Raw genomic sequence first — 17372 nt, 5'->3', positions numbered from 1 at the left:
TAATCCTACTTATCCACCCTTAAGAATGAACATCACTAATCATAAGATATGCAAAGTTTGTCTAATACAGCTTGAATGCAAGACTACTATGTCAGGTTTCTTTTGATTTTTAAAAGCTTCAGCTGATTCCTCAACAGAGATACAGATCTTTTTCCGGCCTCCCTGTCCTGCGAAATAAGACTGATCGTATCATATGAATCTGTGTGTGCACAATAAAACAGGTTTTATGTAATCTTCAACAAGCTATTTTTAATATCATGACGTTTTATATGACTAATCCAATATTTCCCGCTGCAAACCATTGCTGTTAATTTGCTCACTCCTTATCCCTTACGCGAAATTTAGAAATCTTGCTGATCTTAAAAAAAAGTTCAAGACTTTGGAGGAGGTACGAATCCCGTGTAGTAGTCCTTCCTAAATCCAGACCCCATATTCTAGTGTCTCTGAACCACGTTTCTTTATCTCAATTAAGTAACAAAATACCAGTGGTGAACACCTCAGCTCTTTTCTCTGCACATTATTACAAAATACAGGACGGTGTTAGATAACTCACGAACCCCCATGGATTCTCTAAGGCCTTTATAGAGGACATCCGGTTCTTTATAGCCGTGCTTGAATTTTATCATTTACCGTCGTCTATATTTCTGTTAAACTGGATTGAGGGATGCGCTAGAATTAGGGTGCAATATGGGTCTGGTGTGTTGTTTCCGTTTTGTCCTTTTTCCAAGTCTTTTAGTTGAAAATTGTTTTTAAAATCTGATAGAAATATTTTGTCGATGAGAAAAGTGTACAACATTGAACAGGAAGAAGCTCCTTTTTTCAGAAATTTGAGGTTATAACTTGCGATATAAATACAAAGAAAGTAATAAAATAGCATAATTCTAAACAAACTTTTACATGGTGAGCGACTTTGGCCGAATTTTTTCGTAGATCAAATTAAACTTAATTACTTAAGAGCGGCCCTCCCTAATAGCGCCTCGAGGTGTGCAATATGAAAAAGTTGAAAATCCCCTAGCCGTCTCGATGAAAGCCGTCTCGATGAATTATATTTTGACAAAATACTTTAAAGTCCATTGCATTTTGATTTTACGCGAACGGCGGTAAAATCGATTTGGTGGCTCTCGCGTTAGCTTCACTAGGTCTAGATAACCAATAATTAGAACCCCATTTTACGTGCTGCGCTATGAACGAGGATTTGGAAAAGACTCAAATTTACAAAAGCTATTGAATTTGAATACGATCTAGCTTGACAATTAATTAGGTAACAGCAAGACTTGCTAATGTTTTGTAAGACCTTGTCACGAAACTTTAACATAGCAAAAGAATGACAACCCTGAATGTAGTCTGAAACAAAGTTCTGAAGGAAATATGTTTATTAATACAAGCATATATTTTAAAATTCAATCTTTATATCCTGTAGAAAGAATTACACTCAAGTAAATAATTAAAAGTATGGTTTTACCTAAACATAACAGCTAAAAGCTTGTTAATTATTTGACTAACAATGATGTCTGATTCATCTATGCAATTATCCTATCAGTAGAGAATTACTCCTTTTAAATACAAATTTCATTTATCTATGTATACTTCATCCTACTCTTAAAACTATCAAGCTGCAACCTTTTGTAGCTTTTATTTAAGACAAAGCATTAGTAAAACAAATGCATTGTGCCAACATAACAAGCAAAATGCTGAGTCATTAGTTATTAACTCTTTGACCCCTAACAGTGACCAGCATGTAATTTCTTCTTACAATATTAACCCCAAATTAAACATAAAGTCACAAGAATGAAGCAAATAATTACTAACTAAAGAAGCTCTTGATTGTTAAACAAATTCTCCCTGTCAGCACCTTGGAAAATGTATTGAGAACAGTATGGAGAATATTCATACTGTTGTTAGCATGTAAAGGGTTTAGTGGTCAAACCTTTATGTACAAAATTCCATAAATACATTAGAGCAGAAACCCTGCCTCTAAAATGGAAGTCAGTTAAAAAAAAAAATGAGTTTATAAAGCAAATGATGGTCAGTTGCCTACGGTTTCCTCCCGCAACTCTGATGCGCGCTGACGCAGAAATCGTCAGCGGCAGTTGGCACGAAAAGTAAAGGCCTCTTTAAAAGTGGCGGCAAAGAATGACAGCGCGAACACATCAAACAAACTATGTTAAAGGCATTTCGGCATGGAGGCTGAAACAGAAAGAGGAGACCGGTTTTGGAATACCAAGATGAAGTATTCTGCGGAGAAACAATGCGTAAGGAGGGTTCGTTTTGTAAAAAAATAAACCTAACTACGGGATGAGAGACCAAGAATGGTGAGAAAATCACGCTCAGTTTCCAAAGGCTCGACACTGCAGAGAAAATTTGATCTCCGGCGAGATTTCAGGGAGAGAATTTTCTCAAGAAGCGGTACTTGGAGAAAATTCCTGAGGATGGTCGCGTGCTTCAAAGTTACACCGGCGGGTCCAACCTCGTTCCCAGGGTCTCTCATCTTCCCGCCCCCTGTAGCGAGCGAGGAGAGACCCTGGTTTAGGCTGGTCACGTGTCTCCCAGATTTTTTGGAGATTTCAAATTTTTATTTCTTTCAAAACAGTGATCAGTGAAAGTCAGAGTTTTATCGAAACGGTGAAGCGATGTACAGAAATATCACAATCTGTTTCACGCACCCTGGCTATGATGCAAGTAGTCTCCCTCGCAGCCGTTTTTAGTCTCGTGATGCAACGCTTCTCCACACAAACGGCTGCTCACATTCGAACAACATTCCTTTTCGCTACTTCAACCAATCACTATTTGGGTTACATATGTTGAGAACTGTACGCGCCAAAATAGTCTAACCAATCATATTATTTGTTTCATCTTCGAGTTCAAAGCTTTGAAAATGGCGTCCTTTGAAGAAGCGTTTAATGTTGTTAGTAATACATTTCGAATTTCTAGTTTAAATGCGCAGCAAAAAACTGGAATTAGGAAAATAGTTGAGGAAAGAAAGGATGTATTTGTCAATCTTCCTACTGGTTTCGGGAAATCTCTCCTGTATGAAGCACTACCACTCGTGTTTGATCTTACCTCACAAGAGCCTGGTCATATCGTCGTCGTTTTCTCACCATTGGGGAAAGCCTTATGAACGACCAAGTGTCCCATTTGAGGGAGCTAGGGCTAAAAGCTGGTAACATAAGTTCACTTGAGGTGGTAAACGCACTCGTGTCGAAAGCGGCGAATATTCCTTAGTTTACGGCTCCCCTGAAGCGTGGTTAAGGAACGAACGCTGGAGATTTATGCTGACGAACTCTGTGTATTCCATGCCAAAAAACTCTGTGCCATTGCCGTCCATGAAGCGCATGTTGTAAGGCAGTGGTAAGTGTTTCAATAAAAACGAGTCTGCAGCAAAATGTTATTTTACATGTATGTTTTAAATTAAGCAGTATAAAGGAAAGGACAATAAGAATGTAAATATTGTAAATAGAAAATGTAAATAGTTTAGTCAGTATTAGTATTACACTGTGGTCTTATTTTGGTTATCGTTATTTTATTCTGTCTGTGTTATATTACACATGATCACCTGTAAAAATATTGTGTCTAAATACAAGACATTATCATCGCAGTATACACTTCTGAGTGCTTCAGATTACCAATAAAATTGATATTGGGTGCCATGGTGTAGCCTATTTGATTGTCACTACTACATAGATAAAAGCTAAACTCTTTAAAATTTTATACCCCTAGACCCTAAAAGGAAGTAAATGTCCCATCAACCTATTAAAACTATGCTTGAAACTAACGTCATTTAGGGAACTTAGTCTGACAGAATCTGTCCCGACACAAATAAAACCTAAAAGTTCTAAGATGGTAGACCCCTAGACCCTAAAATGGAGATAAATGTCCCATCAACCTATTAAAAACCTATGCTTGAAGCTAACGTCATTTGAAGAACTCAGTCCAATAGGACCGTGAAAGTCCTGGCAATGTTAAAGGAGCTAGAGACTACAGCTTTCTACATGTTCCTTAGCACTGAATGACATTAGTATTATTATTATTAAATTATTAAAATTACTAAAGTTTTCATTATATTATCATTATTATTAGAAATTTCATTATAGATTAATGCTGTCTATTTTCCTTTTGATGTGTTGGGGAACATCACAAGATAATTAAATGGAAGCCTTCTGTGAGTCTTACTTCAACCTTCTGAACATGATAAATGCTGTAGAAATTAAGGAAAGTCAAAATAAATCAAATGTTGCTGATGTTGTGCAGTATATGGATAAGGACATGGAACTGGAATTCTATTTTGGCTGGCTTACTGATGAACTGAAACAGAGTCAGGAAAAAACAGAAAGAACTATTATTTATTGCCAGACTATAAGATAATGTGGTTTACTTTATGCTACCATTAATGTTCTACTTTAATGTTTATTGGAAATGATTCAAAACATGTGCTTGTTGAAATGTTGCATTCCTGCACTCCTGCACTCCTGAAACCAATAAGGATAACATTTTGGAGTCCTTTTACAGAGTGGTGGAAATCACTGTGGGGGAGGGGGTTGGGGAGAACAGTACAGCTTCTTTGGCCCTCCTAAATTGTGGTAAGAAAATGAGTGATCTAATAAATTCATCACATTTTTAAATCAGATTACTGGTCAATTTCAATGTCTGATTAGTGACATAGATTGTGTGCTACTCATACTCTATCATAGCAATTGAAAGTTTTGTCATGTGAAGTCACAAAAGATGGAACATCTGTTTGAGATTAGTTACATTTCACTTGTGAAGAAAATACTGTATACATGTACATGTAATAGAGAAAAGTAATTTATGATAATGGTCTGAAGTTTGATTAAGAATGCTATGAAAGATTCCATGGGTTATATTGACCAATTGATTCTTTGAAAATTGAATCTCTTCATTGGTGCTGCTGCCAGTATCAAATTGTATCCTTCTTGCATATTGAGCAAAATGTTAGACTGCTATTAGTCATTATTCAGTGAGATTGCAAATCTCTCAGACTTTTAAATAGATCAGATTCGTATGAAGACATTTATATCAACTTCATTTATATCAGTAGTTGCAGCACCTGGGTACTTCTTGGGTTAAAATCTGGGCTAACAGACTTTTTCAGGGTCCTGTTTTGACATTTTTTGGCTGTAACAGTTTGTCATCATTGGCACATACTTGTCACTAGGCTCTCATATATTGTACATTTGTGTTGTTCCAGACTATTCATAGACTACTTAACACTGCAGTGGCATACTGAATAGACATTGTGAATTCTCAAAAGCCATGGACTACAGAATTCAATTTCCCATGAGGCAACAAAAAAAATGTTTTGTTTACTGTTTATCTAGCTCTGATACCCCTGAGCATGTTTTTCTTGTGTTTGTTTATCCAGTGATAATTTTGAGGCATCTAAATCAATACACCATTAGAACCAACAGGAAATCTTGCCGGAGTATAACGTCCCTCTTGGCTGATCGTGGTAGAAATATTAGAATTGGCTGTAGCATTAGAGGTACAAGTCGTATTGATCGGATCGAATTGTAAACATTTCGAGGATTTCCCACGGCACGAAGCTTGGATTTCTCCACCGTCGCTCTCAACGCTCAATAAGCACTTCTTTCTGGGAAGTTCTCGATCCTTGAAGATTCCCTTCAATTCATCTTTGAACTCTTCAAGATGAACAGAGGCCTTTTTGAACTTGATCAATCGTCGGTAGCAAGCTTTACAAACCGACAACTCGCTGGTCGCTGAATAGCAGCTCACATTCACATCCTGACAGGAACTAATATTCGCCGGAAAATCAAAAGAACTTTTTCCAAAAACATAAATTTTTTCTTTTGTCTCAACTGAGGTGGAACAAATAAAAGAACGATCACTTTGCAAATCCTTCTTCAGGGTTTCCTCCAGCAAGAAACTACGATGAAATCCAGAATTTGAAAACGCGGGAATAACGATAGTGATTACAATCTCTTGTGCTCTGTCTGATTGGTCGCATAAGAAACAATGTCAGCGATCTCATTGGTGCAAAGACAACAAAGGGAAAGGAATGTTGTTCGAATGTGAGCAGCCGTTTGTGGGGAGAAGCGTTGCGTGACGAGACTAAAAACGGCTGCGAGGGAGACTATGATGCAAGGGAATCTGACAGAAGCCGTCGCGGTCTAAATTTCGTAAAAGCACCAACACAGATGCAGTCTTTGGCTGGAAAAGAGGTAAACAACTGTATCTTCGATAGTGTTTTGCCAGATTTGTTTTTTGCTACGTCTCGACGGTCCCAGATTCTTCTTTGCCGCTTCTGAGTTGCGAGTATTTTTAGAAAGGTGACAAATTTCTTTCAGAATGAGCTACCTTCGATTGACTCAGCCGCTGTCAGATATGTTTGCGAAGATGTTGTCGATGACCAGGAAAATTGGTACAGATTTATTTTTTGTGCTCGTCTAACCGATCTCTCTTTTTCTAGTACCTATTTCCTTCAGAAGAGGAAAAACATGCGCAGGCGATTGCACGTAACTGTTCGGTTTCCTTTGTTTACATAATTTGACGTGCCAGTGTTCAATTAAGGGCCTGATTACATGAGCCGAGCTGGCTCGGTTAGCCGGGCTGATTTCTTTTGTTTTCACGCTTTGGCGAACACCAAAACAAAACAAATCAGCCCGACTAACAGGGCCAGCCCGGCTCATGTAATCAGGCCCTTAGTCACAAAAAAACCTACGGCTGCCGGTGCTCGTTCTTATTTGATCTTTAAGAAAGGTATTCAAAGGCGAAACAACATAAACAACTGGACGAAATGACAAGGAAGGTACAGGTCGTTGACTGTTTAACTTCTCGAAGAGTGAAGAATTAAGAAGATGAAAAATCAAAGATTTACCGTATCCCGTCGGTAAAACGGCCACAACATCTCTGCCCGAATACATCGCTTCTAAACACTGGACTTGTTTGGGTTTTAAATTAAGGTTACAATACCAACTCCGAGATATAGCGAGTTGAAGGCTGCTATAAAACGTGGCGACCTGTGTAACGATAGCGTCGATTTGAAGATGACAAAGGATATGAGGAAAAAATCGAGGAAACAAACGACTCGTCCCTAAGGAATTTTCTTTGCTCTCTAAACACGTGACCAGCCTAAACTAGGGTCTCTCCTCGCTCGCTCCAGGGGGCGGGAAGATAAGAGACCCTGGGAACGAGGTTGCGGCGAGTCAATTATTAGGGAGTTTAAGCAAATCACTACGGCTGGCGCTGCTACGGCTATCGTGGTTGACGAGGCTTGGGGAGAGTACGTCGCCGTAGCCCGCCAAAATTCAACTTTAAGCAACGCGAACTACAAACCTAGTACGGCTGAGAAGTGTAAAACCAATAAATTAACTGTCTTCGCGGTAGTTTATTGCACGTCTAAAAACTCAAAATGACTTCGTTGAAAGGGACGAGGGATTCCAACGTTTGGAAAAAAAAATTGTAAGCGATCCTGTGCACAGTGAATGAATGAATTAAAATATTTGAGCTTACGTGTTGTAAAATTGCCAGTTTGGAGCTTATAAACACCAAAGCAAAGTTTCTACACGGTCCCTCATAACCCTCGTCATTCCTTGGCTTCAGCTATTTGAATTTCAAGTAGTCTTTGAGGTTTGAAAAGGAAAAGTTAGACTTTCTACCTACGCATTGCACTTTGCGTTCGCTGCGTTCTCCATGTGCACACTGCTTCGATCCTTCGACAAACCCGGCGGCAAAAATAAAGGCTGATTCACTCGGTAAGGGACAGCAAGCTTGATAAATATTCCCGATAAGCTATTTTTAAAGATGTTAAGTGTATTTCAATAGTTAAAATTGCTCAGGAGAATGTATAAAGCGAAGAAAGAAGCGAGATAAGTTCACGTACCACAGACTACGCCGAAACCTTCACACTCGCGTAGAAGGATTTCCCGCTACGGCTGGATGGGAACCACTGACATGCGCAATGACTCGTTTCTGGACAATTTTACTTCCGGTAGCCGTAGCAGCGCCAGCCGTAGCGATTTGCTTAAACTCCCTATTGTTGTCACGCAAACTACGCCTCTTCAAATTATTTATTTAGTAAAACATCAAAGGGTAACAACCTCGTTTTACGTGCTACGCTATGATCGAGAAGGATTTGGAAAACACTCAAATTTACAAAAGCTATTGAATTTGAATACGATCTAGCTTGACAATTAATTAGGTAACAGCAAGACTTGCTAATGTTTGGTAAGACCTTGTCACGAAACTTTCATATAGCAAAAGAATTACAACCCTGAATGTAATCTGAAACAAAGTTCGGAAGGAAATATGTTTATTGATACAAAAATATATTTTAGAATTTAATCTTTATATCTTGTAGAAAGAAATACACTGGAGTAAATAAATAGAAGTATGGTTTTACCTTAACATAACAGCTAAAAGCTTGTTAATTATTTGACTAACAATGATGTCTGATTCATCTATGCAATTATTCTATCAGTGTAGAGAATTACTCATTTTAAATACAAATTTCATTTATCTATGTATACTTCATCCTGCTCTTAAAACTATCAAGCTGCAACCTTTTGTAACTTTTAGTTATTTCAAGAAATGGTGTTAGAATCTGGAATAGCTTGTCTTGTGAAGTGCGCCAGCTATCAAAATACAACTTTAAGAGTAAAATTCATGATTTCCTCCTCTAGACACTCGAAAAATATGACAATTATATTGATTTGTCTACTTTAATAGCACAACTATAAGACCCCAGCTTGTTCTGTTTTCTTGCCATATCTTAAATGTATTGTAGTTGTAATTTGTCTAGAATTTTGAATCTCTTGCTCTGTAAATCTTGTTATTTTATATTTTAAAATATACGTTTTAAACACTGCCCCCCTCGACTAGCCTTTGCTAACTGCGGGCAGTGCATATTTTTTGTAATATTGTAAGATATGATTAATATATATCATTAAACTATCAGACTAAACTATCAATAGAAGACAAATCCATTACTGAAAGAGAAGCATTGTGTCAACATAAGCAAAATGCTGAGTCATTAGTTACTAACCCTTTGGCCCCTAACAGTGACCAGCATCTAATTTCTTCTTACAATATTAACCCCAAATTAAACAAAGTCACAAGAATGCAGGAAATAATTACTAACTAAAGGAGCTCTTGATTGTTAAAGAAATTCTCCTTGTCAGCACCTTGGAAAATGTATTGAGAACAGTATGGAGAATATGCATACTGTTGTTAGCATGTCAAGGGTTTAGTGGTCAAACCTTTATGTACACAAATCCAGAAATACATTAGAGCAGAAACCCTGCCTCTAAAATGGAAGTCAATTAAAAAAAAAAATTGGTTTATAAAGTTTTGTATGCAATATATCAGTGCATTCCAAGTGATATCAGTGACAACATTACTTTTGCATTCCAACAGGTTTAACCTGTCTAGCAAACATAGCTAATTTAAACAATTTTGCACCAATTTTAAAATAATCTTCTTAGTAAGTTGGCATATTACTCACATTACTGGTACACAGAATTTGTTGAGAGCCTAGTTATCATTCTCATAGGAAGTGTGCCTTATTGTGCACCAACTTGACCAAGAAAAATACACTTCACATCAAATATTTTTGGGAAAGTTACACTGTTGATTAAAAATTAATTCAACTACCCTTCCCAAGCCAATGCACCTTCAAGGCGCTTACCTAGAATTTCCTTATTACCTGCAGTGCTTAATCCTCTATGTAAAGCTTCCTTTAAACCAGGTACTGTCATCAAAGTTGGATTGATAGCTACACTTCTTACCTCAGTGGCATTGCAGAACTTTAGATGAGACCACAGTGATAAGTTATCAGCAAAGCGAGTATTGCACTGTTTACAGACAATGGGTTTTAGTGCACACATCACTGATTCTGTCGCGCCTCTGCTGCTTACACAAGTCACCAGGTCACTACTAGACAAACAAACTTGACAACTGAGCAGATCATTTTCTTTATTTCCACCACAATTTCAAACATTTGGTTGGTAACAGTGTGGTGGAGAACATCATTGGTAGTGTGAGGTATAAGAAGAGGGCATTGGTTGATGTACTGGAGGTAAAATGAGTGAACATAATTACTTCGCATTACTTGCCACCATTTACCAGTGGTGGTGCTTACATTTGACTGGTTAGTTAAGGTCAAATCTTCCCTCACTCCAGAATGTTTGGCCTCTTTAGCCTGTAAAGAGACAATGCCATAACCCACCCTATACCTTGTAAACACCAAATTTGCATGATAGGGAATAGCATATCCAACTGTCCATGTTGTGACATTAACACAACAAATGTACCAAACTCATGGGGTACACTCTAACTCACATATTCAAAAATTGTCCTTAACAAATCCTGTTTTATTCTCCTCCTAGTTTTCAAAATGTCTCTCTTAATTTCTGCTCTCACACACAAAAACTAATTTATCATCTCCCACGCGTCTCCTGTTACAACCTCGTGATCTAGCCTACACGTGCTTATGCAACTTTCGCATTATATCACCTCTGAAAGCATCTCCTGTGTGCTTATGCAACTTCCATTCAACTGGATGAAAAAAGTAAAGACACCAAGTTAAAATACATACTACACATTTCTTCCATTTCTGCAACCTGGGCAGAATTGGTCTCTATTCTATTAAAAAGTCCCCCTGCATTCTTCAGATACTCACCACCTATGATAATGGTAATATCAAGCCAATGCAATGGCTTGATTGCCAATAAGCCTAACTGGTAACTTGTTATACCTGTTCTAGCTTCATCACTTAAATGTTCTTTTACTCTTGAAGTCCAGTATCCTAGTTTACACACCGCCCCCCTCCCCACGTGATGCATGCCTTACATGAGGAAGACTTCTCTTCTGCAGGTATTGCTTTAGGTCCACCTCTGATTTCTGTAACATCCCCTGCTTCCTAGCATGCTCCCCAACACTGTCTGTACCAGAAACTCTCAAGAGTCTCTGTTCCCTATAGTTGCTCCCAGAGCAGAAACAAAAGGATCAAACTTTCCTCTTTCCACTGCCTCTAAGTACAGGAGATCAATATAATGTTGCCAGGCATTGATCTTACAATGCATGGGTTCTGGCCTTAACCTGTCTGGAAAACGCCCAATCCTAGGAAGACCAAACTGTTGGATGCCATTTTCAGCCGTGAACTGTAACTTTCTGGAATTTCTATTTTTTTTCTGAAAGGTATGGGGGAAGAGAGGCAAGAAAATTGTTTACCTCTTCAGTATTAGAGGTTCTCATTTCCTTAGTGCAAGGTTTTCAGGTGTCATCTTTACCCATTCCAAAGCTACCCCCATAGTGTTCATGTTTCCTTTATGAACATTTGCACTTGGAGAAGGATATGTAGCTGCCTGGTTGAGTTCATTAGCAGCCCAGCTCTGCCACGACATGCCTGTTCCTGGCTGAAATTCAACAGTGCACCCTTTATCACAAACAGTCAAAACATTACCTTCAAACATTTTCATCTCTTCAGTGAGCTGCTTCCAGAGGTCATGCATTGTTTGATCTTTGTCTTTTACACTTACACCTGATCACCAAAGTTCCAGCACACCATACTTCTAATTGACATTGTCAGCTCATTTGTTTCAGGAGCTCCATCATCTGAGAACTGAAAAATTAAATAATTTTCATTTTCATTCAACCAGACAAGTTTACAAGAAAGATGGGGAACTCTCATGTGCAAATCAATAATCATAAACACCAGGCCAGTGACTGTGCGAGAAACATCTGATGCCCCTGGGATCTGTGTGACATGACCAATGTCTAAACTTTTAACAAACTTGTCAACATTATCATCTGAGAAACTGAGCTTGGGTAACCTTAAGTCAACTCCAAGACATTTAATGTTATGTACCAGCCAGACTTCTTTTTCAGTATTAAAAAATCAACTTTGTGTTTTACAGACAAGATTTATATATTGAAGTGGCACAGACTGTTTCAGTACATCTTCTGAATATTGATAATCATTAATGGCTCTCTCAGAAATACCCTGAAGAAATTAGCCCCTCATAGACCACTTTCATAAATGGTTGCCAGATTAATATTCTTTCGTTTAAATTTAAATAAGCCTTTGTGGCCTCGTTCTCCAGTACAAAATTCAAAAGAATACATTATCTCAAGCGAGGCCAGAAAGGCTAATTTAAATTTAAACAAAAGAATATTAATCCGGCAGCCATTTATGAAAGTGGTCACTGGTTTTGTAGCTTGCATTGGCAGCCAAAAAATCCCATGCCCCATCCAATAGCGTATCTATTGTAGAGGAGTCGTTTCGTGGAGCAGTCAGTCGAAAAGCCTGATTTTTCTTTCTTCTGCCATGGAAGTGAAAGGCCATAGCCACTCAATATATATTAAAAAAAAAAGGTTGGGAAGCTTTATCCAATGTGAAATAAACGACTGAAAAAAGCTCTTTAGTATAGAGAAGCGCACATAGAATCACGTGCGACGTCGTTAAAATTATAAGACCTATTAAAGATCTCTAAAGAAGTGTAGGCTCTGGAAAGACCCTCTTTACCAGGCCAGAAAAGTGGAGCTTGGGGACCAAGTAAATGCAGCGTGGGAAAAGATGCCCAATTGTGTTATAAAAGACGTGAGGTCAAGGTTTCCTAACCCTCCAAGCATTCCTTACATGGGGCATACAAGGGAATAAGCAAATTCTCATACAAACGCCCATGTCAAGGAGAGCAATTATAAATAACAATTGAATATTAGTTCATGAAACATACACAGTCATCAATAAAACTGCATGGAAAGTCCCTTGACTAATACCTAATACTTATGAATGCTTCACTACTTAGTACCAGCAGTTGCTGTAATTATTCTTCCCTGGTTACTTCACACCTTTTAGAAGACAATTGGGCTCACATTTATTTAGTTATCACAGGAAGTCAGAATCACTGGTAAGCAGAATGGACATTAGTTATTTAGATAAAAAAAGGTACACCAGATGGTTTCCCTAAATTTGAATGTTTTTGCAGTAAGCACCCTGATCTCTGCCGGACGATTCGGATGCCTGGCATGTTGGTACATCTGCTGGGACAATACTTCTCTATTCACATTTTCATTCTGCAAGAGAAACAAGTCAATAAGAAAGAGTAAGCATAGCATTCAAAAAGTGCCAAAGCAATTGTGCAGAATTAACAACAGCATAAGTCTTTTACCCAATCAAGAAAGCCTAGTTCCATGTGCATGTTGTACGTGTCATCCTCATAATAGATCCCCTTAGCAGCATAAACGAGCATCACTGAATGGAGAGATTCAATCCAGTATGTTTCCCTACACTGCAGAGGGTAACAGATTTTGAGTGGCTTTTTCTGTAACTGGAACATGCATTTTTTGCAACTCTTTCAAATCCTTTACTGCAACATGGTTAATTTGGAAAAGGCAAACTTTTTCATGCAGAAACAAAGACATACAGTGGCATGTGCCAATTAATTGCCCGCATGTAATCATAATTTATGCATCTCTATATATTGAGGTGCCCATAATGGCTTTCCTATATGCAGCTACAGCTTCAGGTTTAGGTAAAACCTTTTGCTCATTACGTAGCCATTCTGCTTGCACCGTGACTTTGCATGGGAATTGACATGATTTCCCTGAGTCATAAATAAAGAAAATTATAGAAAAACAAATTAATAGATCAGTATTAATAATAGTAAGTATAATGCTTCTGGTTTTCCATTTTTACAGAAAATTCTGTAATCTTTGAGTTCATGAATTATGCTATGTCTTGTTGGAATTACATAACACAATGTGTTCATAACAACAAAAATTAATAGTAATAATTTTGGTTTCGTGAAATCGTTCTTTTGAAGGAGGAACCTGAGAAAAACTATTTGTACCTTATGACTACTACGCATTCTCTCAATAAACAGTCATTCAAATTACCTGATAATGGTCAGCAACAATCAGCAGGTTAGCATGGAATTCTTGCTCACTGAGTGGACTATTCTTCATGCAGAAGTTCACATGAGAAATAAATAAACAAACAAAAAAAAAGTAGAATTACTTTAGTCACACTATAAAAGATTTTCCTGTCCTCCATACTCATATTACATCAATGGTAGGATATTATTGAGGATGCAAATGTATCATACCTTGGGTCTCCGTTAGAAAAGTCAGCAGCTCTTTTGTCATAGGGAATTCACTGCTCACTGCTGAAGTTTCACTAGTCTCCTTCGCAGCTGCTCGGGCCAGAGTCACGCAACGCTCCCCGTCCCCACGCCCTACTCCAGTTTACGACCCCTAAAACTTTTTTGGTGCTAAACAGAATCAGTAAAAATAAAAATATTTTTTGGAAGAGCATTGAGTGTATCAAGGTTCAACATATCATACAAAGATTTTAAAAGCATCTTAATAGAAAGAGGCCTACACCGTCATGTCTGCTGCTGATCTACTCGAATCATGCCTGGCATCTGTAATAACACACTACAGGAAGAAATGGTAGATATCAAAACATAACATTGAACACATTTCTGTACTCACAAATCTCTCAGGGTTTGCAATTTGATATCAGATATTGTATGCTTAGATGTGCTAGTCAGCAGAACTTTGCAGAAGTCTACTAGATCCCATGCATCAAACTGACTGCTTGCAGAGATCCTGGCTTGCAGAAAGGAACAATTACACAATACAAAGACTGGTGTATAAGTATGTGGCCAAAGACAAATTAAAATTGAAACCAACTTGTACCTCTCCATTTGCAACATAACCAGGGGTGTTTTTCACTTCTTCCTGGGCAGCAGACATGGACTGATTGCAAACCCTATTCATAATGGTTGCATAACAATACTTTTTCAAGACTGTTGAAGTAATTTAAAAAAGAGGTATTTTAGAATTCAGGTAAGAGAGAAACCAAATAAGAAACTGCTCAGTCCATTTGAGGTATTTTGGTGGAGAGATCATCATTTGGCTTCCTGTAAACTGTTGTTGACTGCCATTTGCTTGCAAGAAGAAATACAACACGAGTTTAGGAGCATTAGAGAAGTGCATTAATAACCTGTGTCAAAGGTTTTTTCTCCCTCTGACCCAATGTTGGCTACTCGAGAGAAACTTGTGTACTGTGGCTCTGTCACGCCACAGGACAATACTCCATGAATCAATCTATGAAAAAGAGAGGCAGATAAGTGACTAGTTACAACAAAACTCAAGAATACTGAGAGAGCGAATTTCAGAAAATTTCTCGCTGAAAACGAAAAGGTACTTACCTCAAATTTACATAGTACTTTGGAGGAGATCCTTCCATAATAGAGGAGGAGGGCCACTTGAATGAATCTCCACATACACATGAAACTGTTAAGGACACAACATGACTTTGTCCATTGAAGATTAGTGAATCGCAATCGATGAGTTTTCCACAATAACAGCATACTGTGGAGAGAGTGTTACCAAAAAAAATAATGCAAAGTTCGCAGAGCTCCCTCGCTGCAGAGATATATGGGGTCGTTCTCTGCTAAAGTCGCAGTGATCTACATTCTTTGTGGTGTATGTTCTGCATGTGGAGTGAAAATTGGAGAAACAGGATCAGAGAAAGGCAAAGAAATACGCGAAGATGGAGTGGAAGACGCTAAAGGAAAAGAAAAGCGTGTGATAGATTGTGTAGAAACAAGAAAGGGGTCCGGACTAGCTGTGCTTCCAGTTGATGATAAGCTCAGTTGGCTCCATGCAAGTCCTTTCCTCTCCATTTTCTCCTCAAAAGCTAACAGAAGAGCCTCCATCAGCTCCACATTATGTGTACTTGAGGTCGCTTTTGTTAGATTTAACGCGCATTTTGCCATTTTGACTCAGTCTTTGACGCCAAGACGTCTAGTCTGCTCTCTTGAGTTCGAGGAAGCTCCATGTTGAAAGAGAACTGAAGAGCTCGATCTGTTGGCCGCTTTTTCTTGGGCATAGAAGGGTTATTTCCGTCAGCCTTGACGCACAAATTCCACAATAAATATCCTTCAAGCAGCGACACCTAAGAATGTTGCCGAACAACCACTAGAGTTGTGAAATTCTGGCTGCTAATCGCACTTACTTGCGAACTTATTCATTCTTTAGATGTATTGTCACAGACAATATTGCGCATGCAGTATTTATGACGCCGCTAGTTTCAATTGGAATAGTCTGAAGGCTCAGCCAACCGATGTGTACAAGGGGCTTGGGGATGTAAGCCGAAGTTACACGGCGCGAATTTTGAAAAGACAACTGTACGACTGCATAGTCGACCGTAGATCGCACTTTGAACGGCCGAGCGATGTGTTGGTGCCAAATAAAATCCAAATAAGCTAAATTATGGGAATGAGAGTCAACAAGACTCAATATATTCTAATTTTTGACCCAAAATAATACTTTTAGTGTCTTCCATGCACACCGTTTCTCTTATGGTGGGACCGTTGGTCGCAATATTGCATGATTCTTTCATTTGAGCTGAAATTAAGGGGCGGAGCCAACCTTTTTATAGCGCGCCTTCGTGTTTGAATCTGCTCAAGCCGTGAACGCCTCGTCACGTGAGCTCTAACTCTAAGATAGTAACGTGAGGACTTGACCTAGCAACGATCCTCGTATTTATATAATTAATAAATAAATTAATTAATTGAACAAAGATTATTTTTACTACTTTATATTTGCAACGACTACAATATTTCCGGTTAAAAATTCTGAAAATTATTCCAATCTTTTTTTTTTTTTTCACACCAATATCTTTTAAGCACAAAAGCTCACGAATAAAATAGATACCGGGATAGTACGAGAGTGCACGGTGTGCGAAATATGAAACATTTATGCATTTTTTTTTCAGTGTCTCCTTACTCGGAACTGGTCAGCTCAGACGACCACCACAAACCGTATAATATTATCCAAACTTTAATGATTATTCAATCTAAGAGAAGTACATTTGTAATTGGAAATCAGAAAACGCAAATTTAGTCTTAGTCTCATGGCAAAATTCAAGAAAACATGACTGGAAAGTTACTTCTGTGGCGGGTCGTAAAAACAGGTTTCTCACTTCAGGTTAGCAGATTCGGGTAAGCGAACAGATACAAAAATCGACTTCTCTCTCTTAATGACTCTTCTGAAAAACTGGTTTAAATCACGAGCTTACACTTTAAATCGTTGTGAGGAATTAATGTAAATCACGAGTTGTGTTAATTAAAATATATCTATCATGATAGGCAACGCCTATTTACTGAACGAAACATTCAGAATTTATCATAATTGTACACCGTTCACCGTCCCCCATTCAATTCTTCATTTTAAAAATCCCTGTGGTATTTAGTAAATAAACCCCTTCGGGCGGCTGGTATGTCGGCTGATAATGTCCGCGACTGAGAGATTGTCCGAAAAATGAATATTTAGCCGAGAAGCGAAGCATCGAGGGCAAATATCAAATTTTGAGGATAATCTCTCAG

General features: G+C 38.2%; 1 protein-coding gene across 1 annotated transcript; it reads right to left on the bottom strand.

Moving 5' to 3' along the window:
* Window positions 1-4730: 4730 nt before the first annotated feature.
* LOC148737682 (uncharacterized) lies at window positions 4731-16028 on the bottom strand. Its single transcript, XM_088747417.1, has 3 exons — window positions 15192-16028; window positions 14984-15087; window positions 4731-14786 (listed from the first exon to the last, which is right to left on the bottom strand). Exons 1-3 carry the CDS (start codon window positions 15227-15229, stop codon window positions 14608-14610), a joined length of 321 nt encoding a protein of 106 aa, XP_088603543.1. The 5' UTR covers window positions 15230-16028; the 3' UTR covers window positions 4731-14607.
* Between the last annotated feature and the right edge of the window lie 1344 nt (window positions 16029-17372).

This window comes from Stylophora pistillata, chromosome 2, assembly GCF_964205215.1.
Source record: "Stylophora pistillata chromosome 2, jaStyPist1.2, whole genome shotgun sequence".
NCBI classification, from domain to species: domain Eukaryota; kingdom Metazoa; phylum Cnidaria; class Anthozoa; order Scleractinia; family Pocilloporidae; genus Stylophora; species Stylophora pistillata.
Note: the sequence above shows the minus strand (reverse complement) of the source record. Positions and strands in the feature narration are given on the sequence as shown.

Excerpts from the sequence above, each read along its gene's own strand:
- LOC148737682 (XM_088747417.1), bottom strand. The coding sequence starts at position 15,229 with ATGGAAGGATCTCCTCCAAAGTACTATGTAAATTTGAG. Across the intron at positions 15,088-15,191 it reads AAGTACTATGTAAATTTGAG|ATTGATTCATGGAGTATTGT; the intron begins GTAAGTACCTTT and ends TCTTTTTCATAG. Across the intron at positions 14,787-14,983 it reads AGAAAAAACCTTTGACACAG|TCTTGAAAAAGTATTGTTAT; the intron begins GTTATTAATGCA and ends TTACTTCAACAG.